This window comes from Gossypium raimondii, chromosome 8 (genome assembly GCF_025698545.1).
Source record: "Gossypium raimondii isolate GPD5lz chromosome 8, ASM2569854v1, whole genome shotgun sequence".
NCBI lineage: Eukaryota > Viridiplantae > Streptophyta > Magnoliopsida > Malvales > Malvaceae > Gossypium > Gossypium raimondii.
In genome coordinates, this window is record NC_068572.1 from 40925003 (window position 1) to 40952136 (window position 27134).

At 33.1% G+C, this 27134-nt stretch overlaps 2 protein-coding genes across 2 annotated transcripts; both read left to right on the plus strand.

Annotated features, from left to right (window-relative positions):
* Positions 1-406: 406 nt before the first annotated feature.
* LOC105791462 (uncharacterized) lies at positions 407-3240 on the plus strand. Its single transcript, XM_012619533.2, has 2 exons — positions 407-1069; positions 2537-3240. The coding sequence occupies exons 1-2, from the start codon at positions 625-627 to the stop codon at positions 3076-3078; spliced, it is 987 nt and encodes a 328-aa protein (XP_012474987.1). The 5' UTR covers positions 407-624; the 3' UTR covers positions 3079-3240.
* Positions 3241-22857: 19617 nt separating this feature from the next.
* On the plus strand, positions 22858-25015 carry LOC105791463 (pentatricopeptide repeat-containing protein At1g02370, mitochondrial). Its single transcript, XM_012619534.2, has 2 exons — positions 22858-23201; positions 23348-25015. The coding sequence occupies exons 1-2, from the start codon at positions 22926-22928 to the stop codon at positions 24578-24580; spliced, it is 1509 nt and encodes a 502-aa protein (XP_012474988.1). The 5' UTR covers positions 22858-22925; the 3' UTR covers positions 24581-25015.
* The last annotated feature ends 2119 nt before the right edge of the window (positions 25016-27134 follow it).

Genomic DNA, 27134 nt, shown 5'->3' on the forward strand with positions numbered 1-27134 from the left:
AAATGTCAAAAAAACATATTGTTTAGCAATAAAACACTTTTAAAATATCCAAAAAGTATATTGTTTAGCAATAAAAATAATTTTTATGTCAAAAGCGCCTCTTAGAAATAATGGTAGGTTAAACTAATTTAGCCAAGGAGTGGAGATAGATGGACATCAACATTTGAGGGAGAAACCAAGTAGTAAGCAGACCCTCTTGGTTAAATAGGATATTATCAATTTTATTTCTTTTCAGACTAACTTGCCATCATCGGCCTAAACCACTTGAAGCTTGTGGAAGGATATTGAATCGATTATAGACTTGTGGCCTACACCATAAACTTGGGTCGAACATGTAATGGATACTAAACGCCTAGTAAAAGAATTTCCTTTTAAAACAAAAGAGTGTATAAAAGAAAATGATAATAGACAGCACTCAGCATCTTTCTTCCCAAACTTCCTTTCTTGCCAAACTTTCTCCAATAAAAAGTTATTTGTTAGACAAACCTAATATTTGATGAGCAAATCCCACCAACAACACCACTCTTTCTCATTACACTGTAAACAGTTTAAACCTAATTTAAACCTTCTTCTTTCCTCATCTCTTCCCACAACTCCCATACCATTTTCTTTCTTCATTTAAGGATGCCGATAAGGTTTTGCTCTCCTCGATTCCTTGTTTTCGTCTTCCTCATATCGGCAATCCCCATCGCTTACATCATCTCCGAGGAACGTGCCGTGCCTACCACCCACGTTTTCCACTACCATAGCGCCGGCTTTTTCCGGGAGTGCGCCAAGTGGGACGACCAAGGCCGGCGCTTCCTCGTCAGTTTCTTGGAAGGCGGCGTCGGTGAAATCCGGGTTCCCGACGATTACGCACCGGGACCGGGGGCTGTCGTGTTGAAAGAGGTCACCCTGGTCAAAGATTTTGACTTGGCCGGAAATTCTTCCCTCGGAATCGCCGTCGACAGGCTCAGAAACCGGCTGCTTGTGGTTGTCGCCGACTTGCTCGGCAACCGATACAGCGGTCTCGCGGCTTATGATTTGTCATCGTGGAAGCGGCTATTTCTAACCCGGCTCAGTGGCCCTAGTAAGTATCAATATATAATAATTTAATTCCTTTTTTTGAATCTTAAATTTTTAAATGAATTATTAGAGTACGAAAAAATTAAATGAATTAATCCAAAGTTTAAACCTTTCAACTTTAATAAAGCAAAATTTTGTTAAAAAAGACTAGTTTTTTAAAATGGTTTAATTATGAAATCCACCCATTTATTTTATGAAAATTGACAAGTTAACCCTCTATTTAAATTTATCAAAATTTAGTCATTGGATTATACAAAATTGAAGAAATAATCTAATTATTGACTTTTCTAAAAGGCGCGTAAAAATCAGCAGCATCCTGCAATCTTTTATTAAGGTCTATAAAAACATATTAGAGCAATTAACATTAGACATGAAGCTAATAATAGTCGTCACATTTCTAAGTTGCTAATGTTAAGTCTCCTAACTAACTCAAGTTCATCTTTTGAGGCTCATAATTTGGCTTCCATACTAGTGGCGCCTATACGACCCCGTTCTTCCCAATGATTGCTGGATTAATTTCTTAATTTTCATACAAAATAAAAAAAATGGAATTCACACATATTTAAATAAATAATAATTAAAAATACTTTTTTTATTTAATTAGTGGGATTTTAGGGTTTTGATACGAGGGTAGGAAGTGAATAAATGTAGTCGGTGGTGGGTAAGTCTAGATTGTGGAGTGAAGAGCAGAAGGTTAGGATTGGGGTTTTCTAACCCATACCCACCCCATAACTCTCATATTAGTCTGCCATACCCACATTTTCATAGCCACTTTTTGCCACTTCCATCCTATACTTGTATGGATGTTAGAAAACATCTGATTATATTCGTATATTCTTTTAATATTTTAATAATTAGATTCTTGATTTAATCGATTCAATTGTCACTCTAATAATAATTAATTAAAATTTTTAAAATATGTATAAAATTAGTTCAACTATGTTTTATATTTTTTTATTAATTTGAGCGTTTTACTCAAAAGTTAGTATGATTCTTATGTTCGGATCAAGATACCAATAATCATCGATTCAATCTATCGGTTTGGTCCAATTCAGGTAATACTTCTTCTAAATTTTTTAATTTGTTTTATATTTATGTAGATAAAAATTATGTAAAAATATATTTATAAAAAGAATTAAAACATGAATTAAATTTAGTTGAAATGAAAAGGTTGAGGATACGAAAGTTTCTTGTTTTAGATTAAGTCTCGAAATGTATGTTGTTTGAAGATTTATTATGCATTTCTTTATTTTAATATATACTTCATATTTTAAAATATAGAATTATAAAATGTTATAATAAATAAAATAATAATTAAAAAAAAAAGGCAGATCACTTGAAGCTTTTATTTTTCTTTATTATTTGGGTACATAACACAATGCTAAACCATGATCACAGTCACTTTATGCGTTTAATAAACTGTAAACTTCTTTTTTTTTCTGACCTTAGTTTCTTGAATCTTGATGCTTAGGCGATGAAAAATCCTTCGCCGATGACGTCGCAATAGATGCCGGTGGTAATGCGTATGTCACCGATGCTAAAGCCAGCAAAATCTGGAAAGTCGGTGCCGATGGCGAGTTCTTGTCTATCATAAGAAACCCACTCTTCACTCCAAAACAGTGGTACAAAACCTTGGTCGCATTGAACGGAATCGTTTACCACCCCGACGGTTATTTGATCGTGATCCACACTTTCAGTGGTAATTTGTTTAAGATCGATCTGGCCAAGGGATATGAAGTGAAGTTGATCGAGGTTGTTGGAGGCTCATTAGTCTTCGGTGATGGTCTAGATCTACTATCTCCGACAAAGCTCGTCGTCGCCGGGAACCCTTCGGGGAGATTGGTGGAGAGCTCTGACGGATGGGAGACGGCTTCCGTGGTGGCGAAGTTTAAGGGGCCCATCCATCGGTTGTCAACGGCGGCGACGGTGAAGGATGGGAAGGTTTATCTCAACCATTTGGTTGGGATGGGGTACCCCAAGAAAACACATGCCCTTGTTGAGGCAGTTTTCTGAAAGTTGAAAAAAAAGGGGAATAATGGGATTCGTAAATGAAGTTGCAGTTAAGAGTATGTGGACCTACTGAATGTAAAACTCCGAAACCCTAAGTTCGAAATGCCATGCCTTTGTTTCTCCAAAAAAAAATTCTTGGAATTTCAGAATGGGTTAATTTTTAAACATCCTCCAACTAAAACTAAAATTCTAGATTGAAATCTATTTTAAATAAAACATTAAATCTATTTTGTGAAGATAATCTAAATTCTTGCTGTCATGAGTCAATTAGGCACTGACTTAATTGAAGAAATTATGAAAATGTCTCTCATTAATTAAATAAGTTGAATTATTCGATGGTACCACAATAAAAATATACATATTACGGGATTTGAACTTACGCTAATTAGGTTGGTAAAACTTTAAATTTATCACTCAATCAAAACTTCATCTTAATTTATTTTACTCATTTTATTTTAATATGCACAATGTTTTATCTCCATCACTTGTATAGATTAATAATGTTGTTAATTGAGTTGGTGTCATGTGTCAACTCAACACTAACTCACAATCGATAATAACACCATGATAAATAATTGTAGTATATTTAGTATTGTTAATCTAACGTATTTGTGTTTAAATTTCATTTTCTCACAATTTGATATGTTTTTTAATTTTAATGTTGTGCATATTTCATGTGTTATTATGATTAATTAGTTTCAAGCCATATGTTTCGTTGTTTATTATATATTATTTTTAAACATACATCTATGTTCTAAATTTGTGATTTCCACACATATATGCGTTTGAATGTAATAAGATATCTAGAAATCATTAAATCAGAAAAAGAACAACCTATTTTAAATAAAACATTAATAACTCTAAACCTTTAATCCAATTAATTGAAGTATACATTAAACATTATAGAAATAGGTGATAAAAAAATAAACTAAAAGTTATTTAAAATTCGGCTAATTTAGATGTAAATGTCGTTTTTTTTATTTAGAAAAATAAGTCATTTTTAGGAGAGAGAAAGGAAAGCGCGCTCAATTGCACACACTTTCCCTTTCTCTCTCTTAAGGTTAGAGTTTTTAATTTTAAGGGATAAGGTTTTTAATATTTTAGAGGTAAGGTTAGGGTTCTAAATATTTTAAGATTTTGGGTTTTTTAATTGGTTTAGGTTTTTCGACTGAAACCTCGAAAGTTATAGGTAGATTTAAGGGTTGAGGATATGATAACACACCTCAGAACACATCCATTTTATATGTCATAGCGAGATAGGACCATCACCTGAGAAACCCATCCTGGGGAAATCAGGTTTCGGGGTGATAATGTTTGATACAATCAAGGGTCAAAACCTAGGTGGAGGTTTCAATCGATGGTCGTGATACGGTCACAGGTTCGAGTATAATCGGGGGCCAAGTGACGGTCATTACGTGGTTAGGAGTACAAGCTTTTTGGATACCCGTAAATGATGCCTTATATACTATACATAAGATTGAGGTAATAATTATGCGAAAAAACTCTAGGCATTTCCAATGTAATCAACATAATTTTTTCTCTATTTCCAAGCAGTCGATATCTTTTACCTTTCATTCTTATCCAAGGGCTGACACCGAGGTGCACACAAGAGGGTTCTTAGGTGGAGAGCAGATGTTCCGGCACAGTAAAGGTCAAACTCGAGTCGGAGCGATAGTGATTGTAGTTATTAATGGGTTGTTTAATACTGACAACTGTCGTCACCTCGAAAGGAGCATCACCTTTACTGAATCCCAATAGTCGCTCCCCGCCTGAGAGTCCTCTTGCGTCCACAACAGTGCTAACTTTCAAATAAGAAGAAAGGTTGAAGGTATCGACTGCCTAGAAATGGAGAGTCAATTATAGCAGAAAGCCCCAGAATTTTTTCGTATGATTATGCCTTCAAACTTCTATATGGTATTCATAGGGCAACATTTTCGGGTATCCAAAAAGTTTAAGCTCGTGGCTACGTAACGACTGTCAACTGCTCATTCGTTATACCATGTTCCATGACTGTATAATGACCGTCGATTGAAACCTTGACGTAGACTTCCACCCTTGACCTATAAAGCAAAATCATCCCGGAACCTGAGTTCCCCCAGGATTGGTTTCAAAGATAATGGTCTCCACTCAACATGATATATGAAATTTGTGCAGCTCAGAGCAATATCGCATCACTGACGACTCAAGAATACCTCGAACATTAAGGAAATATTTTTAGCGACCAGAATTGTTAACACTAAAAAATGTTTTATATAGGAGGGATAAAGGGTGGGGGAGAAGATGCTTAAGGGACTATGAAGCTTGGTGTGTGAAACCCCTTTTATAGGCGTAAGGAAGGGTTGGATTACAAAGCGTTAGATACTTAAAGTGGCTGAAAAATACTAGATGAATGTATTCAAAACATGCTTACTGAAAAATACAAAGCATTAAATACTTTTAACTTTGGGTAGAAGAAAATTGTTAGAGAAAGCTCCCCCGGCTGGGTGTGCTTTCTCTAACATTTTCCTTTCCTACTAAAAGTTAAAGTAACTTTGCAAATTACCTGGGGAGCACATTATGAGGTGCAGAATACCTGGGGAATACGGGTGAGATGAAATTATATGACTTCTGAATGCGTTGTGGATGATAATACTTTGCACTTGCATCATACCAATTCAACAAATGCGTGTACTCATAAACGGATTTCGAAACACGTATTCTCTTTCTCCCTATATTATTTCCTATAAAAGGGACGTAATTTTCATAACTTAGACATAAAACAAATTAATATCAAACTACCAAAAAGTTGTGTTTTGAAATCCGTTCTATGTACTACTTTAGACAATCCTGTACCTTTTTTTTTTGCGTTTGTTCATCCAATTTGTGGCCAATATTGAAATGAGTGGATGAGTGAAATCTGTTATTTATTATGATGATCAAATCTGTAATACAGAGGTCGATGTGGTGTTTAGGAGCGGAGTCCATGGAATTGATGTTCAACCCTACCATTCAATTGCGTGAACTACAAAACAAAATCAGAAGGAAAGTCTGGGGATCGACTCGGGGAAGAATTTCGAAGTTACAATGTAGATATCTTACTTCCGTTGACCCCTATAGGTATAAGCTATTTGATGTGACTAGTGAGGTCCATCTCGAGGCGGTCATATCATCGCACTGCTTAAACGGAAATGCTATAATAGAGTTATACGTCGAGTTTGCGGAGGCTGACGGGTCTGACCCATCTATAACCACCGTTGCGACGAATACGAGAACCGAAACTGAAGTAGAAAGTCCTACTACACGATTATACGATGGATTCAATAGCTTGATACTTAAATAATTATTAATTCTAAAATATATAAATAAAATATGAAAAATTTTAAAATAATCTGAAAAAACCTAATAAAAAGTACAGTGAAAAAATATATGGGGACATAATTGTTTAGGTTCAATTAAATTTGTACAAATTCATTTTAAATGAAAAATTATTAAAATTATATAAAAAGTAAAATGTGAAAAAAATCAAAACTATTTAATGATTTTAAAAATTATTTGAATTTTTATAATTATAAATTGTCTTGCATCTAATGTGAATTTTTAATGCTTTAGTCTAAAGCTTTTAGTTATGATATTAAAATTTTAGTTTATTTATATAATATTCCACACTCGTTTTGGTTGTTGGATTTAAATATAATATATCATAACGAGTTGTTGAAGCAATTTGAATATCGTTCACCAGTAAACAAATCAAGAAATAATTTTCGAATATATTTATTTTATAGAAAATAATATAAAATCATTTGTAGATCATTAAAATTGATTTAAAACACTTTAGGTTTGGTTACTGGGTGGTTGGAGGTATTCGAGACCTAATACGGGTCCTTAATGGTTGAAACAACACAAAACAGAGGAAAGATCCTATTCTACAGCACTTATATCGATATATGTCTCCTAATGTAGACTTGGCATCCAATTATACTTGCTCGGATACAAGTAGCCTCTTGTACCGAATTAAATTTGTCTGGACCCAAAAATCACCTTAAAACTCACTTATAAATAAGGTGTTAATACATTTATTATTAACATTTATAATTTGATTTAAAAATCTTCAAAAAATTTTAATCTGTAATTAAAAATTTTAATAGTAAAGGACTTTAGAAAATGATTTAAATGTCATAAAGATAGAGCCATGGTAATGTGAGAGAACTGAGCAAGATTTAGAGATTAAAATAAAAATTTTAATGTAAAATTCCTTATTTGTATTTATTAAGAGATTAAGTAAGGGTGTTACAAAAATATATAATAATTGATTATGTAAAATTAAATTAAAAGTAATTATATACACACTAACAATAAAGAATCATTTTTTAATTTTTTTCCAGTTTTGCACTCATTTAAAATGAATCTAGACAAATGCTTGTCCAGATATAAATGAATTTGAACAATCTTTGCTCAGATTCATTCTATATGCACATTTTAATTAATTTTTTTAAAAATATTTTATTTGTTGTAAAAGATAATTTTTTTTTTGCTGATGTACTATCACATGGTAGGTTTTGATGGTTTCCATCAGCCACATCAATGCAGTAGTGGTTAAATAAATCGGCTAATAATTTCCGTTAATGAAAGGGGCTAATTGAATTTTTTTTGATGTTATCAAAAACTCAATTGAGTGTACTTTTTTTTCATAAAAGTTGAATTGATTTTATAATATTTTACTAAGGACTTTTTAATATTTTAATATTTTAATTAATTGTATATGAAATTATTCAATGAATTCATTAAAAGTAAATATATATATGTGTAAAAATTATTAAAATTTAAATAATAAACAATTATTTTGTCACACGTTAAAGACATTTTATTTCTTTTGTTAAAATTATACTTAGTTAAGTGAGCCCCACCAATGAGTATAATCAAATTATGTATAACATATATTTATAAAATATATATTTTTTATTGAAATAAAAAATTAAGGTTGCCCCATATTGAAATTTGATATTTTGGTTTAAAATATTTATATTGCAGATTTTATATAAATAATAGAAAGATAAAAAAATTATAAAAATCTGCAACTCGAGCGGAGCTTAAAGAGAGAGTATACCATGTTATAAAAATCTAAATAAAATAAGAAAAAATCATATAATTAAAAAATATAAAAAAATTATGAAATCGAAAAAGGGTCTGGAGTTTTATCGGTTTAAATTTTGGTTTATTATACTATTTAGTATTTAAGTTTGACAAATTTTTGTAATGTGATATATGTAATATTTCTTGGTTCAATGTGTATGTGACAAAACTTATAATTTGGGCACTCAAAAGTAATAATATTGATTTTTTAGTATTTAAATTTGTGTTTTGAGGTTGATTTGATGAAAGTTGATTGTTAATATCATTATGTTTGAATAGAATACATTTAATGTTAATTGTGAATTTATGTAATATTGTATTTAATTTGTTAAATACAATCTAATGACTATAATTTCTTCAACTTTTAAGGTTGATTTGATGAAAATTAATTACTAAGTTAAAACTACTAATGTATAACTTTTGTCAAATACGAGTACCACTTTAGACAAAAAATACATGTACTAAAATTAGAAAAGAAAAGTATCAAACTCATGTACTAAATGATATATTAAGCCTCAAATTTAAAATTAATCTTCCAACTTTAAAACTTTTGATCTAGTCATGTTAATTAAGTCCATGCATATTTAAATTTTGAATTTAATACATTAAAAACATCCTCTTAAACTTAATGGCACTGTTTCTTATTTTAACATATTCATATTGTAAACACACATGTTTATTTTAGAAATACTCCCGCCTAAATTCACATTTCATGCTTAAATTTACAGCTAAATGGATGGAATTAACTTATTAACACAATATTTAATATTTAGTGCGCTCAATTAAAATATTTTAAAGTTTGGGAGCCAACTTGAAATATGGACCATTATTTGAAAAATAAATTTGTAGCTTTTTTATGAAAAGATAAAATTACCGTTAAAATAATATTTATTAATTTATAAAATAAGGGTTTTTTGGTAACTTTACAATTGAGTTGAGACTCGATTCATGGGTAACACCAATTTGATCAAAATCTCGAGTACTATGCTAGATTTTATCACACCCAATATGTGAGTGAATGAGAATATTTTATAGGCATAATACCTTATTTGACCCTCCAACTTTATAAAAAAAATCATTTTAACCCTCTATTTGTTTTTTACATTTTTTTACATCAAATTTACATTCTTTTATCAAATCAACTAAAAAATAGATGAAAAAGTTAACCCTTTCTTTTACCTTGTTGATGTGGCATATACACGCTGGTTGCCACATGAATGACACGTCAGCATTTAATTAATTTTTTAATTTTAAAATATTATAATTTGAAAAATTAAAAAGTATAAAAGATATTTTTAAAAATATTTTAAATGTAAAAATCAATTAAATGCTTATATGTATTAAGATGACAATCCACATGTATGTCACATCAATAAAGTTAACAAAAATAATTTTTTCATCTATTTTGGGGTAATTTGACAAAAATACAAGTTCAATGACTAAAAGAGAGGAAAATTTAAATAGAGGGTTAATGACTTTTTTAAATAAAGTTGAGGGCCAAATAAATCTATATTTAAAATAAGATGAATTAATAAATGATGGAGGAGTTTGGTTTGTTTTGGTTGAATTTCCAAATAAAAATTTTCAGTTATTCTAGTTGAAAAGATATTATTTACTGGGTTAATGTTACATTCGACACTTGTATCTTCCAATCATTAAAACAATATAACATTACTTGCAAAAGTACCAAAAATAAAAATAACGTAAAAACAATTTGTGTGATTAATTTATGTTCTAGGATTGAAGATCTTTGGGTAGAATAAGTGCAGTTTGGTGTTAACTTTAGATATTAATCATGATATTATCTTTTAATCTAATACAAATCATGTAGCTTCAATTACTCGAATTGAATCCATTTATGTCAACCTAAATACCTCTCTTCTCTCGAGTATTTAACCCACCCCCACAGAAATCATCCTTTTTTCCCACCAAATGATTCCGCTTTCACATGTTAATTTCCCAGGCCTTCAAAAATGGACCTGTACAGCAGCGATGGCCAAATTGATGCGAATCGTCTTGTGAATCGACTTAACGATATCCCTCACCGGCGACTGGATGTTAGCCGCTTCCAACTCGTCCTCGCAGGGAGACACAGACGCGGAATCGGCGGAGAGTTCTTCGATGATGTGGTTGGCGTTGTGCTCGGTGATGGCTTCCATGGCTTTCTGATCCGAGTAGATGATGTCCTCGAAGTTCTTGACGCAAGTCCAGAGGATCTCGCCGCATTCGGGGGTGGTGGATGGATCTTTCATGATAATATTAGCTTTGTCCAAGGCTTCTCTCACCTTCTGGTTGGTCGCCTCGATACCCACCCTGAGGATGGAAATGGGATCGACGGCGGTCCTGTCGGTCATCAAGGGAGAAAGCAGCTGGATACAATCGACGGGTTCGTCGGTGGCGGAGCAGACTTTCTGAAGGCCGGAATGAAAGTTGCCTGGCATTATGGAAACCGGTTTTGCCACATGGGTATCCAAGGTGATGAAAGAGGGTTCAGGCCCGGGGGCAGCTGAAACGGAGAAGGAGAAGAGACATGAGAGGGATAGGAGGAGGAAGACGTACTGGTTCATCGTCTCAATTGTCTCTTCTCTCTTCTCTTCTCTTGGTAGGAAATGGGAGGAGAGGATTTGTGGAAATCAATGGCATATTTTGAAGCATTTTATAGGCATCGGATGGTGCATCAAAATACCATCTTGGTGCGTATCATCCGGCGTCAAATCTAATTTTAGTGTAGTTTTTTTTAGTGAATAAATTTTATATCATTAATTTTATTATTTTAGAATAGTATTTTTAAATTTCAAATTGAATTTAAAATGTTTTTTTGATTAATTGTCTACATACTAAAATCAATTAAAATCTTTATGGATGGTTGTTTACATTTAAATGCCTTCATTTCGAGTTATTAGTTAGAATTAAGAAAATATCAAGCCTTGGCACAATTAGAAAAAGCTCAAGTATTAGATATTAAGTATATTTATTTGCATCTCACCATATACAATTGTGTATGTATAAATTTAAATAAGATAATATACTTGTAATTTTATCCACCATTATTTATCTTGATTAGGTTATTTGTTGTCTCTCATCGTTAACATTTTTTAAATTTACAATACTTCTAATAGAGTCAATCATTACAAATACTAAATTGAATAACTACCTTAAATTTAATTAATTAACCGAAATAAATACAACCTAAACAATTAAATAGATGAGGCTCAAATATGTGATCCATAATGTCCAACAACGGAACTAAAATTATACCATGCTCTCCATTAAGAATAAAAATGGTTAGTTTCAGGGGCCACAAAGAGTAAGATTCTTTCTTTGGCCGGCATCTAAGTAGAGTCTTCTAACAAACTCAGAACGTACACGACGAGGGATTGCGTAACACCCCTAACTCGTATCCATCGCCGAAATAGGGTTACAGAGTATTACCGGGGTTTACGGATCAATCAAGCAGAAATTTCAAGCATTTCATTACATATTAATATTCATTATAAAATAAATCAAAATCATATATATTGTCCCTTATACGAGCCCTCAAAGCCCGAAATATGCATTAGAAACAAGTCGAGACTAAATCGAAAACTCAAAGAAATTTTTCTGAAAAGTAAAAAAATCTTAAAGCTGCAGGGGTCACACAGCCGTGTGGCTAGGCCATGTGACTCACACGGTCAGAAGACATGCCTGTGTCTCAGGCCGTGTGGGCATTCGAAATAGGGACACACGACCATGTCTCAGCCCGTGTAACTCTCTGACTTGGGTCACACGGCCAAAGCACACGCCCGTGTGCTAGGCTGTGTGAGCATATTGACTTGCATTCTTAAGAAGATACAGGGGACGGACGGCCACGGCTGAGACACACGCTCGTGTCTCTGTCCGTGTGGACGAAAATAGGTCATTTTCTAAGCCACATTTCTCACCCAAATTGACATCAACCTAGACTCAACAAATTGCACATCATCAAGCTATAACAAGGCATTCAAAACAAGCTAAAATCAAGTCTTAGACATGTATTATCACCACATACAACTAATATGCCTTTAAATACCTCCAATGACAACTTAAAAATATGTCCACCATATATTCAAACTTACCTAATTAACTTACCTAACCAAGTTACCAAAGTTCACTATAATTCAAATACATACATATATCACTTACTAGCATCACAATTATACCTTAATCTCTTACCAATATGTAGGTTGATTATATAAACAAAATACTATTCATAATATTTACATAAGTTAAACTTTGACCAAGACAATACAAAAGCCTATACATGCCATATAAACCGTATTTAATGTTTCAAAAACTACCGAGATAAGCCGGATAGTGTGACTTGAGTGTCGATCCGGTCGCCCAACCTTCCGAAAAATCTACAAAGACATTAAACAATACAAATAAGCTTAGTAAGTTCGACCGGTTAAACAAAAAAAATATTATCAAACTAACTATAATAATTTAGGTATTAAAAATCATCCATGACAATTCCCTGTCATTTACAACTTCAATCGATAAATACATCCGTATTCAAATTAATACAAAATAAATAACATATCTTTCAATTTTTATAAATAAATCACCTTACTGAGATTTCTCCATTCGAATAACGACTTACGAATAAGAGCACATTGTTAATAGAAGCTCATAAGAGCTGGTTCTCCCGAATAAGTCAATAGAAGCTCGAAAGCTGAACAGAAGCTCATAAGAGCTGAACAGAAGCTCGTAAGGGCTGAATAGAAGCTCGTAAGAGCTGAACAGAAACTCATAAGAGCTAATCCATCCAATTACATCAAACAAAAAGTAAAACACGAGAATTGGCAACAAACGTTGAACCCCGATTTATTTTGGAATAATACCGATATCTCTCTTCAATACCATCATACTCCAAATCACAAATGTACTCAAATCTCGCGTTTAATTCAAACCGAATATCCATTTCAATATTATAATTCCAACAATAAATTATTTCTAACAATAAAATATATATATATACATAATACCAATAATTAATTTATAAAAATATTAAATTTTAATCGTACGAACTTACCTGGACTAAATTGAAGTAATTGCAGAAGTTCGGGGACTATTAAGCTATTTTTCCTTTTTCACGAGTATCTACAGGATCTTGATGAATATAAAAATTACTCATTTATTAGTATATATTTCATTTCCAATTCATTTTACAATTAATACCCTTTTATTTTTCAAATTTATGCAATTACCCCAACTTTTACAATTTTTGTAATTTAATCCATTAATTTATTAATCTATCAAATTAAATTATTTTATCAATCAATAATATATACAAATATTTTAGGTCCTCATACAGCCCTAATAAACCCAAAATTTACTATCAAACCCTAATATTTTAACCTTTTCACAATTTAATCCTAAAATCAATATTTAACAAAATCACTTTATAAAATCATCATACAACATAATCAAAGCTCTAAATCCATGTTATTCATCAAAAACATCTAATATTTATTAATAAAACTTCCAAAATTTTTAATAAAATAAAAAACGAAGGTATGGTTTAGTTGGACCTAATTGCAACAATCTCAAAAATATAAAAATTACAAGAAACAGGTAAGAATTGAACTCACATGAAGTAAAATATGAAGAACCAGCTTAAAGAGCTCTCTCCTATGTCGGTTTAAGCTGAAAATTGAAGGTGAATTGCATAGAAACTTTTAGAATTTCAATTTGTATGTTTTAATGTCATCAAAAGTATCATTTTGCCATTCATTTGCTTTATTTTATTATTTTTCCTTAACTTGCCACCCCACCTTTTTAATTTAGGTTTATTTATTACTTAAGTCCTTCCTTATTTATTAATCAAGCCATTTAATCACTTAATTATTATAATTAGCAAGTTTTGCACCTTTTTCAATTTAGTCCTTTTAATTAATTAACTATAGAAACATTAAAATTTTCAACGAAACTTTAATACCACCTTAATAACACTCTGTAAATATTTATAAAAATATTTACAGCTCGGTTTATAAAAATGAGGTCCCGATACCTCATTTTCTAAAACCACTTGACCTAGGGTTTTATCATTCGAACCTAATAAATCATTATAAAATATAAATTACCAATTCAAAGACCTTTTTTTAAAAATCATATTTGACTCGTAAATATTTAATAATAATATTTACGAACTTACTCGCCGGATTTGGTGGCCTCGAAACCATTATTTTTGATACTACTGAAAAATCGAGCTGTTACAGATTGGGCACATCAGTTCTTACCCTATATGTGGTTATGGAGTTGAAGATATTATTCATGTGTTGTGGGACTGCCCGATAGCTAAGGAAGTGTTGCTACATGTGATCCCAATAGAGCAACATCAAAGGTTCTTTTCTGATAATTTACAAAATTGGTTATCTGCTAACTTGTGTTGCCATTTGAGATTGCAGGATCGTGGTGTCACTTGGTCATGCCTTTTTGGATTAATCACCTAGCATATCTGGAAGAATAGAAATCTCTTCATATTCCAAAATGTCACATGGTAAACGGTAGAAGTTGTTAAACTCTCCATTAGTTGGGTGCAACAATTCGAACTTCATCAAAGTGGATACAAGATCAACAAGCAGAACCCAAATCATAATTTTCAAGATAATAGCTTGTGGGTTCACTTACACGGATGGCGCAGTTGCTAGAGATATAGGGAATGCTTCTGCGAGAGGTATGCTGCGAGATCAACATGGAAATTAGATTTTGGGTTTCAATCGGTATTTGGGTAAATGTTCGCCCTTTGAAGCTAAAGTATGGGGTATCCTGGATGGACTCCTTATACTGCTTAATAAAGGTTATAAACGAGCAACAATCCAAACTGATAATCTGGATGTGTGGTTCAGACCTTAAATGATATTGTATTGGAAGATTCAGGTTTTAATTTGCTTAGAAAGCTTCGTCGAATCATGAGAACTGAAAGGTAATGGACAATTAGATTTGTGCCCAGAGAACAGAACACTATTACGGATCAGTTAGCCAAACTTAGCATAATGTGGAAGTCAAGCTTACAAGTATTTGATGTGGCCACGACTGAAGTCCTTGAATTTTTAGAACAAGATGATGTGAGTAGCGATTTTAGATAATTGAATTGATGTTATTTGTAATTTCTTTTTCACCAAAAAAAAGGTCAGTTTCATCAAATATTCTCAATTTATTGTTAGGATTTTAAATTGGTATCTAAATGTCAAAACGTTCCAATTGGATTATCAAAATATAAATACTATATCAATCGGGTCATTTTCATTAATCTAGCGATCAGTTTAAGCATTAAATGCTAGTTCAAGTCTAACGTGAGCATTTTTAAAACATCTTAATTAAATTGTAAATAAGTATGACGTACCATATGGACAACTTGAATGTAACATGTTAGAAAAACATATAATGCCATTAAAATTTAGTAAACATTGATTTTAAACTAAAATTTTAACCTAAGTAAAAATTTTAACATTTGACTTTTGAAAATGATTTTCAATGAAATTACATTTTATCTCCCATTAAATTTTTAATTTTACAATATTATATCTAAAATTGACATTCTATCTTCTCAAAATACTTTTTAATATATAGTAATAGTAAACACTATTCAATATTTCAAAGCAATTATTAAAAGTTCTTTTACATCACTTTTCAATCTAAATAATAAATTAACTATTTGTATAATATTTTGTTTTTATGTTTGGTTCCATTGTTATTGGCATGGGAGTGTTAACAATGGGAAGGGGTTAGAAAGATTTTCTTATTTCCATTTTTCTTTATATTTTCAAAAGTTCATTTTTTTTTCTTTATTGGTGCTTGATGGTGGTTATTATAGTGGCATGGGTAGTTCTATCATTGAGTGAATCTGTGCTTCAAATGATATATGCCAACTTATTTCCCCTTTCTTTTTCTTTTTAATTTTAATTATGGAATACAACTTCTAACTTAAACAAGTTCAATTCAACTATTTGATTATATCTTCAGCGAAGTTCGAGTTTAAAATTAGATTTTGATTTAACTCGAGTAAAGTATCGAACTTAAAATTTCGAGTCGAGCTTAAGTTTAAACCTGACAATATTAAAATTTGGCTCGGCTTAATTTCAATTCTATTAAGAACTCACTTGTAACACGTTAAAGTTTGGGGAAATTTAAAATCTAAACAATAATTTAAAGATGCATGATGCAATTAACCCTAAAAACTGTACATAGAAATTTTGACCAGTAAAATTAAAAGCTTTAACTTCAAATGAGTTCCAATCAATGAAGACCTAGCGTCGTAGGTCTGCTCTTTTTTTTTTTTTTGCTATGTGAAAATGGTGTTCTTCTTATTATTTTTCTTTATTGTTCTTTGATTTCTTTAATATTACGTCTCTAAGTTTGAAGTTTTGTTCTTTCGTTCCTTCTTTAATCATCTTTTCTTAAGAGTTTATTTTTTATCGAGCTTTAGTTTATTTTGGACCTAAGTCACCTTCGATGTAAATTTGTTGTTTTAGATAATGAAAAAAACCATTTCCTTTTTTGCTTGGAGTTTTGTGTATGTGTTTTTTTATGTTGTGTAGTAATGATGTAAAGAGAATATGTAGGAGAGTTCTAATGGTTAAGATTTACAAATATCACAAAATTGAGATAGATCATGCTTTAAACATAGAATTTAGTTTAAGCTCATTTTGTATTGTTATATTGTGTAATAATGATGTAAAGAGAATATGTAGGAGAGTTTTAGTGGTTAAGATTTACAAATGATCACAGACTTTGGTTTAAGCTCATTTTGTATTGTTACCTTTTAGCAAGGGCGTAGATAAGCGGATACTTTTAAAATTTATTTGTTGTATAGGCAATTTAAATTTAATATATTAAAAATAACACTCATAAATTTTATTTGCTTTGTTTGTTTTTTAATACATTGGATCTAAGATGCTTAAGCAATAGGTATGGACACAATTACGATTTAATCGATATGTTTTAAACATGTTTTATGTCAGATCCAAAATGATATTTTGCAACGTTTGGTAGGAGTATTATATATTCACCATGTTTTACTATATAAGTTAGCAATGAACTAAATTCAATTGGTAATTTTTAGCCACTCACATGGCTTGTTTTGGGAAAAGAGGAGGAAGATTTTTCACTTATTTTGAAAATGTCTTATTTTTTTACAAAAGTTTTTACCTATATTTCTAATTTCAAGTTCAAATATAAACTATTCTTTATTTTATGTCTATCTATTATAATACATATGTAATAAATAAGTTTTTTCTCATGTGTGGAGTATGCCTCGCATTTTTGGCCAAAATAAAGTTGACGTCCCGACGAGAAAAAGGCGTCGTCCTGATGAGAAAAGACGTCTTGTCCCAACGATGCGATGAAGGGTGTCCTAACAAGGCAACAACCACGTCACGACGGGGTGACGTGTTATGCAATGTTTTCGGTTTTCTTCTTTCAATCAAATTCTAATTATTTGTCTCAGTCGAACTCTAATTAGTGTAGGTTATTTTAATATTATTTTACCTACAATTTTAGCCTATAAACAGACCCTTTTCCACCCTAGAAAATAACCCATATATAACACATTTAGTATTAGCTTTTACAAGCTTTCAGTGAATTTTATGTTTACGTTTTGAGGGTTCTTATTTTTGGGTTTCGGGGTTTAGTTTTATCTTCATCTTTTGTACTCTTCGTTTTTGCCGTTATAGTGAAATTATCTTTACCTGTGATTTTTTATCCTTTTCGGGGGAGTTTTTCCACGTAAAATATTTATTTTCGATCTTTTCAATTTCGTTGTTATTTTACTTATTTGTTGCTTAATCAGGTTTATCCCTAACAAACTAGTATTAGAGTTAGTTTGATTTTCGTAATCAACCCATTCAGAGATGGCAAATCAAGGTTTGATATCGACAAGTTCGACGGCATCGCAAATTTCAGTTTATGACAAGTTCACATGTTAGCAATTTTGATCCGGAGTGATCTTGAGAGGATCCTTGTAAGGAAACTGAATGACATGGAACAATTAAAATAGGATAGGTTAAATAAGAAAGCTCTATCCTCAATTTAATTATGCTTAACAAATAATGTGTCTCAAGAGATTTTAAAGGAGAAAACAACATATACATTATGGAATAAACTGGGAGCCTTGTACATGACGAAATCCTTAACCAACAGGTTAGTATTAAAACGTCTTTACACGTTCAGAATGGCCGAATGTGAGTTTATTAGAACTCATATTAGTGAGTTTGTTACCCTTCATACTGATTTAAAGAATCTTGAAGCAGATATTGATGATGATTATCAAGCTATATTGTTGTTATGCTCATTGTCCTCTTCTTATAAAATTTTCAAGGAAATTTTGATTTATGGGAGAGATCATCTCTGATTTGAGAACGTGAAGGGGAATCTGCTGAGCAAGAATAAACTCGACAACGCCTTAGGCCCAAACAAAAAGTCAGACGAGCAAACCTTAGTTCTAGTGTTGGAAAATCAGATTTAGAAAAGCAGTGAAAAATAAATTTAGGGAAAAATCGAAGTTTTAAAATTTTTTTTCCAAAATAAGAACTTGGTTGTGATATCTAAAGTAATAAATACTTAATCAGAATTGTACCTTTTCGATTCTTCTAGGATGAATGCTTCAACTGAGTAGCCTTTTCCATTATGCTCAAGCTCACGTCTGCCAAATGTGGGCTCGCTTCAAATAAAAAAAATTCACAAAAATTACCAATGGGATAATTTCATAATTTCTCTAAACTTTTGGGTCAAATTATAAATAAGAAAAATATCTTTATAATTTTTCTGAAATAATTTCTTTAGAGAATTTTCTCTCTACAACTTTTCTCTTGAATTCAAGTGCGTGAAATAATGACACAAGGCTCTCTTTATATAGGGAGAGTTTAGAGAGTTCAACTATAATTAAACCTAATCATTTTAATATTAAATTAATATAATATTTATCTAAAAGATAAACATTAAATTAAATTTAATATTAAGACAATCACTTTAATATTAATTTAATAAAATACTATTAAGATAAATATTAAATTAAAGTTAATATTAGATCTATTAAAATAATATTATTTTTAGAATAGTTAATCTGAAATTAAATTCTTTAGTAGAGTCCCAGTAGGAGTGTCATTCTTCCACTGCTCAACTACTGAAGACCCACTGCTATCGACCATTTGCCGACCACTGGAATATCGCCGTCTTAGTTGCCGACACCCTAAGCTGGTTCAGTTTCTACCGATTCGGTCCGGGCCAATGACGACCTAACTGATTTGATCTAGCCATCATTTGGACTATCGGCCCGATTTCACATACCAGACTCAATTCGACCAACTTTTGGGTCTTGGTCTCAGTTTTGGGCTCTCGAGCTCAATTTATGATTTCAGGTCCAATTTTCTAGTTCAATTACCCATTGGGCCAATTATCTGACTTGAAAATTAATTTCCAAAAATATCATATTAATTTTAATTAATTTGATTAATTTAATTTTACTTGATCAAAATTAAATTTTCTAAAAATCACTTAGATTTTCTAAATTAATTTTTCAAGAAAATTCTTTAATCAAATTCTGTAGTTGAACAATTCTTATGATCGCCAAATTTAATTCCAAATCGAATAAATCGACTGAATTAAATTATTTCCAAAGTCGTAGAATTTCCTTCTAATTCAAAAACAATCCGATCGAGCTTTTACTGAGCTAGTGGAGGGACCAATCGGACATATACAATTAAGCTTTAGTAATTGCAATTATGTCCAGAAGCATCGTTTGGATAATTTACAATTACTTATTCATGGAGTCAGTCCACAAGAAGTACCATGATTGAAAAGTCCTTGTTGTATACTCTTTACAAAGTAATTTATCCAACTGTTTTGTCTAATGACCTCGTCATGTGTGTGTTACCTTCATATGATATCAATGATTCCTTTGAGTTAAATTTGTTCACCCAATATAATCATATTTTATCTTATTGTCACCATTGTATCTTCTTAATGATTAATATGATCACCGTCAACAAATAATTGTGATAAATTGATCCTTCGAGAACGAGCAACTCGTGGTCACATTCCATATTAATCAATCCATACAATGCCAATGAGAGAATATCATTAACTCTTTGATTGAGCTATGAATTCCATTGTAAAGTCATGCCATACACAAGTCATGTACCCAACATACCAACTTTAGCTTGATCATCTTTAGAGCATAAGCCTCCACTTATATCAAAGCACATGAGTTACATACACATGGTTAGTGACTAACTCAAGATTTAATTAAATCACACCATGAACGTCACAAGTGAATTAATTCACAAATGAATTCAGAATTAATTCATCTTGGGCCTAGTCCAATGTATCATTTTTCAATGAATACATCTATGTCTCTACCCGTGGAGTCAACTGCTCCGATAGCCAAGACTAGCCATCTCCTCACTTTGGTTATTTTACGGGATTACGAACTTGTTTAGATTATCAATTGAAGTAAGTTGTCTTTCTCGCAATATAAACGTTCTTACAGTGCCACTTATAATTAATTTGAACTTAGACAATCAATGAGCTAATATTTGCTTATCACAATTTTACTATTTATGCAAAATATGAAAGACAAAAATACAAAAGACATAATAGTGAAATATGAAACTAACTTTATTTATTTATTCATCGTTCAAATAAATAGAAAATAGTTATATATTTACTACAATATGGCCATATTTTCCAACATCTAGTTGCAAGAGGCAGACAACAATCTAGAAAGATAGAACAAAACAGGTCTAAAGCAAGATCCAAATCCAAAAACCGTGACAAATACTGTGGCTATGGCAAAAAGAAAGGCCACGTTAAGACAGAATATTGGAAACTTCAAAATAAAATTAAAAAGGGATGCCGAAAGTGACGAGAGAGTTAAGTAGAAAGTTTAAGTTTTTGATGCTAGTGTAGCAGAAGATAGATGTGATGATTTATTATTGGTATCGACGAGCGAAAGCTCCAATCTTACTTCTGAATGGATTTTAGATTCATGGTGCTCCTACCACATGTGTCCCAACAGAGACTGGTTCTTCACGTACAGTTCAGTTGAAGATGCAGTTGTGCTGATGGGGAATAATTCTCCATGTAAGATAGCTAATGAGGAACCATACAAATTAGGATGTACAACGGAATTATTCAGACGCTATAAGATGTCAGGCATGTTCTTGACTTAAAATAAAAATATCATCTTATTGAGAATTTTGAATTTTAACGGTTGCAGGATAGTTATTGAATCAAATAACTTAAAAGTCTCTCGTGGAGCTCTCGATATGATGAGAGGATAGGAAAATACGTAGCTTATATGTTCTGCAAGGGTCTACGATAATTGGTGCGGCTGCAATTATTGAAGGACAACCAAAATCGTCGCTACATCAAGACGAGGAAGACCTCGACGTCGTGACGATGCGACATCCTAACAAGAACACTCTCCATGTCTCGATGACAAGACGTGGTTTTTCTTCCACCAATTTCGATTCAACCAAACTTTGGTACATGATTTTGGGTCATATGCGTGAGAAATGAATGACAGACTTGTGCAACAGAGGTATTCTTAAAAACACTAGAGTTGGTAAGTTAGGTTTTTGCGAGCATTGTGTTTTCGGGAAGCAAACTAGAGTCAGTTTTGATTTGGCAACGCACAAGTCAAAGACTAGAAGTTTTTCAACTTCTAAGCACAATTTTGACTCATTTAATATCCTGCATAGTTTGAGATAAGCCCGTGGTGGGCTTTGACAAAAAAGACGTTGTGAAAATAAGAGTTAATGTGGACATTTGTAGAGTATGCCTCGCATTTTTGGCCAAAATAGAGTTGACATCTAGACGAGGAAAAGGTGTCGTCCCGACGATGCAACCATCAACGTCTCGATGAGAAGAGATGTCTCGTGCTGACGACACAATGAAGGGCGTCCCGATGAGGCAACAACCACGTCATGACGGGGCAACGTGTTATGCAATTTTTTCAGTTTTCTTCTTTCAATCAAATTTTGATTATTTGTCCCAATCGAACTCTGATTAGTGTAAGTTATTTTAATATTATTTGACCTACGAATTTAGCCTATAAATAAACCCTTTTCCACCCTAGAAAAATAACCCATAACACATTTAGTATTAGCTTTTACAAGCTTTCAGGGAATTTTATGTTTACATTTTAAGGGTTTTTATTTTTGGGTTTTGAGGTTTAGTTTTATCTCTATCTTTTATACTTTTTGTTTTTTCCGTTATAGTGAAATTATCTTTACTCATGAGTTTTTATCCTCTTCAGGGGGTTTTCACGTAAAATATTTACGTTTGATCTTTTCAATTTCTTTGTTACTTTACTTGTTCGTTGCTTAATCAAGTTTATCCTCAACATCATGTTATTATATTAGTAAGCAAATGTGTCATTAGTGTTTAAATTGATGACTAGGCTAATGAAATGTTTAATGTTATACTTTGGTGAGTCAATTAGAACATTTTGAAATTTAGAGACCAATTTAAAATTTGGACAATAGTTTAGAGGTGTTTGATGGAAATGAACCCTTTTGAAAAGATGGTTGCGGTTGAAAACGCTGCGTTTTGATATGGCAGAGGCAAAGGAGTGCAACGTTGTCGTTTAGCGTAATTCTAGAATTTTGGATGGTATATATTTTGTTCATTAATTTTGTGTAGTATTTTAGGAAAGCTTAAACCCCAAACAAAACCCTGGTGGCTGATAGCCTTCAAAATTCGAACTCAAACGAGAGAGAGAAATGAAGTTCAGGAGTCTGATTCCGCCGGGGTCGTGGCTGGTGAGGAAGCTTTGCACCGAGACTGCCGAGAATGCGACGGCTCCAGCGGTGAGGGCGGCGGCGGCTCGAAACAGAAACATTCTGTATTCGAGGCTGTCGGCTTTAGGAGCGACGGGAGGGACGGTGGCGGAGGCGTTAAACGGTTACATAATGGAAGGGAAAAAGATTAGGAAAGATGAGCTGAGCCGCTGTGTCAAAGAGATGCGCAAGTACCGTCGTTACCAGCACTCCCTTGATGTACTTCCCATTTTCCCCCTTTCTGAAACCTAATAAGCATTTCCTTTAATTTTCGTTTGCATATGAAGATGAAGAAAAAAAACCTAGTTATTTAATTCGAATTTATCTAGTATTTGATTTGTTTATTATGGTTTATTATAATGTAGATTATGGATTGGATGGAGAAGAGGAATATGCATTTCTCTTATGTTGATCATGCTGTACGTTTGGATCTTATTGCAAAAACCAAAGGACTTGGGGCTGCTGAGGATTACTTAAGCGCCCTTCCTCCAAATTCCAAGAACAAATTTACTTATGGCTCTCTTTTGAATTGCTATTGCAATAATCTTATGGAGGACAAGGCATTGGCCCTTTTTAAGAAAATGGATGAATTGAAGTTCATTGATAATTGTTTACCTTTCAACAACCTCATGTGCTTGTATATGAGATTGGGGCGACCTCAGAAGGTGCCCCAACTTGTCGATGAAATGAAGCGCTGTGACATTCCCCGGGGTAGCTTCACTTACATTCTTTGGATGCAGAGCTATGCAGAGTTGAATGACATTGAGGGAGCGGAGAATGTTTTGGAGGAGTTGTCGAATGATAGTGAAGATAAGTGTACTTGGAGAACATATAGTAATCTGGCTGCAATGTATGTCAAGGCTGGTCAGTTTGAGAAAGCTGAGGCATGTCTGGAGAAGTTAGAGAAAGATAATATGCCTCGTCAGCGCGAGGCTTACCATTATCTGATTAGCTTGTATGCCGGTACTTCGAATCGAGATGAGGTTTATCGGCTATGGGAAGATCTGAAACAGCGTTATCCTACTGTTAACAATGCAAGTTATCTTATTATGGTTCAGGCACTTGCTAATCTAAAGGATTTCAAGGGTTTGAAGAAATGTTTTGAGGAGTGGGACACTAGTTGCTCTTCGTATGATAGGAGGTTGGTAACTAGTACCATCCGTGGTTTTCTATCGGGTGACATGCTTGAGGAAGCCGAAGTCGTTCTGGATAATGCTATGAAGAGAAGTAAAGGTCCTTATACTAAGGCTCGAGAGTATTTCATGGTTTACTTCTTAAGGAAATGTCGCTTTGACATGGCTTTGAAGCATATGGAAGCAGCGGTTTCTGAGGTCAAGGACTGGAGCCCTGTGAATCCCGAAACCACGACTGCTTTTTTTGATTATTTCATGAATGAGGGTGATGTCAAGGCCGCCGAGGAGTTCTGCAAGCATCTAAAGAATAACAATTGTCTTGATTCCGAGGTGTACCATCAGTTGCTAAGACTTTATGTTGCTGCTGGTAAGGTGGCTCCCGACATGCGCCGAAGGTTGGAGGATGATGCGATTGAAATCAGCAAAGAGCTCGAGGATTTGCTTGTAAAGGTTTGCCCAGAGTAATGTTGTAATCTGAAGCTGTTAACAACCTATATTCATTTAGGATGATCTTGAGTCTATTCCATGATCTCTGGTGGCTAGTTTCGGTCTAGTATTTTTTGCGAACTGGGATATTCCAGTTGGTTCAATGACGTTCCAAAGTACCTCATTTATAGAGATGTAGAAGATGCTACGAAAATGAACATTAGGAAAAAGGGACATCAATGATGTAGCGAATTTAGATCATTCTTAAAAATTACAAGGTCATGTCAGTGATATGTAAGTTGCATCTCATCCATCCACTTTTATATTATGTACTAAATACTATGTTCTTTCTTTAGCCGATCAAACAGATTAATTCTGAGGGCCTTGAGTAATACATTTAAAAATTAAATCCTCGTGTGTAATGTTGCTCAAGTTTGGTTTGATTTGAAATATGAGTTTAAAATTTTATTTAAATCCATTCATATATTTGTAAATGTTTAATTTAAGCCTGTTTTAGGTGTTCCTTATTATTTTAGATGTAAATTTTTTAATTTCATATTTAATATTTTAAATGGTTATTCTTTTATTAAAATTTTAAAATTGAACAATTTAACCTATTTTTAAATATTCACATAGTATTGTATTATTATATATATATTATATAATATATAAAAATAAAATAGTTTACAAAAATATAAAATGAATTGAGCTCCAACTTTTAATGTTTAAGCTTAAATCTTATTTATATATTAAACAATTTTAAATTTTTTATCCAAGCTTAATTTTCGAATCTCGTATGTTTTTTTCTGAACTCAGACTACGAAAAAATCTAAGATCGTGTAATTATAAGAAATTTTAATTTCATAAATCTAACTAGCAAAGTGAAATTAGGTACTTGCAAGAATAACACTGTTAATTCTTGAATCTAACTAGCAAAGTGAAATTATATAGCTGCAAGAATAACACTGCTAAGCTAAGTACTAGTGTCACGGACTTAGAGCTTTCCCACGCGATCCGTGCGGCCTTAGGCAGTTTCTCTGCTTAAAACGCCTAAGTCAGCCTAACTTGCAAAGAAAAAGGATTCAACAGCAAAAACGCACAAGTCAACTTAACTCACAACAATAAAGGATTCAATAGAATTCCCTTAAGATTTTCGCTAAGAACAGCAGAAGAATGAAGTAAGAACGAGCCTTGAAAGATGAACAAAAGCAAGAACACTTGAGAGAAAAGTTTGAGGGAATACTCTCAAAATTCTTATTAATAACTCCGTGAATTACAATGAGTACAGAGGTCTCTATTTATAGTTGAGCCTCAAAGTACATCAAAGGCTATAATTAAAAGCTGTATACAATTAGAACTCTAAGACATAATTAGAAGCTGTATACAATTAAAACTCTAAGATTAAATAATCATATCTTCTTGGGTCTCTTCCCTTATTTATCAGACTCTTGGGATGGGCTTTTAATCCCTTCAGGCAACGGGCCAGTTTGGTTGGGCCAAATGACCTCCTTCAAATACGATGGATCGCACAAGTTTGTCATGGTTGCGTGTTCCCATGCGCAACCCATGACATTCTCCCCCACTTGTTCTAGCGACGCCCTCGTCGCATCTTCTTTGTGGAACTGGTCAATCTTCTCTTTGAACTGCCATAATGCCTCGGCAGGTTCCCAACTTGCTTCACTATCAGGAAGTCCCTTCCATCGAACTAAGTACTCATGCCGTGGTCGGTGGTACTTTCGTCTAATTATCCGATCTGCCTCAATGTTTTCAACTTTACGATCGTACGACACCTTTACCCCCATCGGTGCTCGTTCAGACTTGCCTCTATTTGGATCCTCTTGATCTCCATGAAACGGCTTAAGCATGCTTACATGGAAGACTGGGTGTACTTTAAGTTTTGGTGGCAACTCCAGCTTGTAGGCCACCTTGCCCACTCTCTTCACAACTTTAAACGGCCCTTCATACCTTCGCACAAGACCCTTATGCAAGCCAGTATATCGTAAAATCAAGTGTAGTTTAGCAAGGACTGAGTCACCCACTTGAAATTGTACATCCCTTCGGTTTTGATCGGCCCACTTCTTGCTACGCTTACTTGCCTTATGTAAACAAGCTCTAGCCAAGTCATTCTTCTCTTGCCAATCTTTTGCGAATCGATAGGCTGCCGGATTTGGTCCTGTATAATGGGCCACAACAGCGTTGGGTGTGAGTGGCTGTTGACCTGTCACTATTTCAAATGGACTTTGATTCGTGGCCCCACTTCGCTGCAAGTTGTATGAAAATTGGGCCACATCCAGTAACTTTGGCCAATCCCTTTGTGTGGCACTCACATAGTGTCGAAGATACGTCTCCAACAGTGCATTTACTCGTTCAGTTTGCCCATCGGTTTGTGGATGCATGCTTGTGGAGAAGTTCAAATCTGAGCCCATTGACTTGAACAACTCTGTCCAGAACCGGCCAGTGAATCGCCCATCTCGATCGCTGATAATAGACAGTGGCACTCCCCAATATTTCACCACGTGTCTAAGGAACAACCGAGCTGCCTCCTCAGCAGGCACTCTTTGGTCGCCGGAATAAAAGTTGCATACTTTGAAAA

Excerpts from the sequence above, each read along its gene's own strand:
- LOC105791463 (XM_012619534.2), top strand. The coding sequence starts at position 22,926 with ATGAAGTTCAGGAGTCTGATTCCGCCGGGGTCGTGGCTGGTGAGGAAG. Across the intron at positions 23,202-23,347 it reads GTTACCAGCACTCCCTTGAT|ATTATGGATTGGATGGAGAA; the intron begins GTACTTCCCATT and ends ATTATAATGTAG.
- LOC105791462 (XM_012619533.2), top strand. The coding sequence starts at position 625 with ATGCCGATAAGGTTTTGCTCTCCTCGATTCCTTGTTTTCGTCTTCCTC. Across the intron at positions 1,070-2,536 it reads AACCCGGCTCAGTGGCCCTA|GCGATGAAAAATCCTTCGCC; the intron begins GTAAGTATCAAT and ends CTTGATGCTTAG.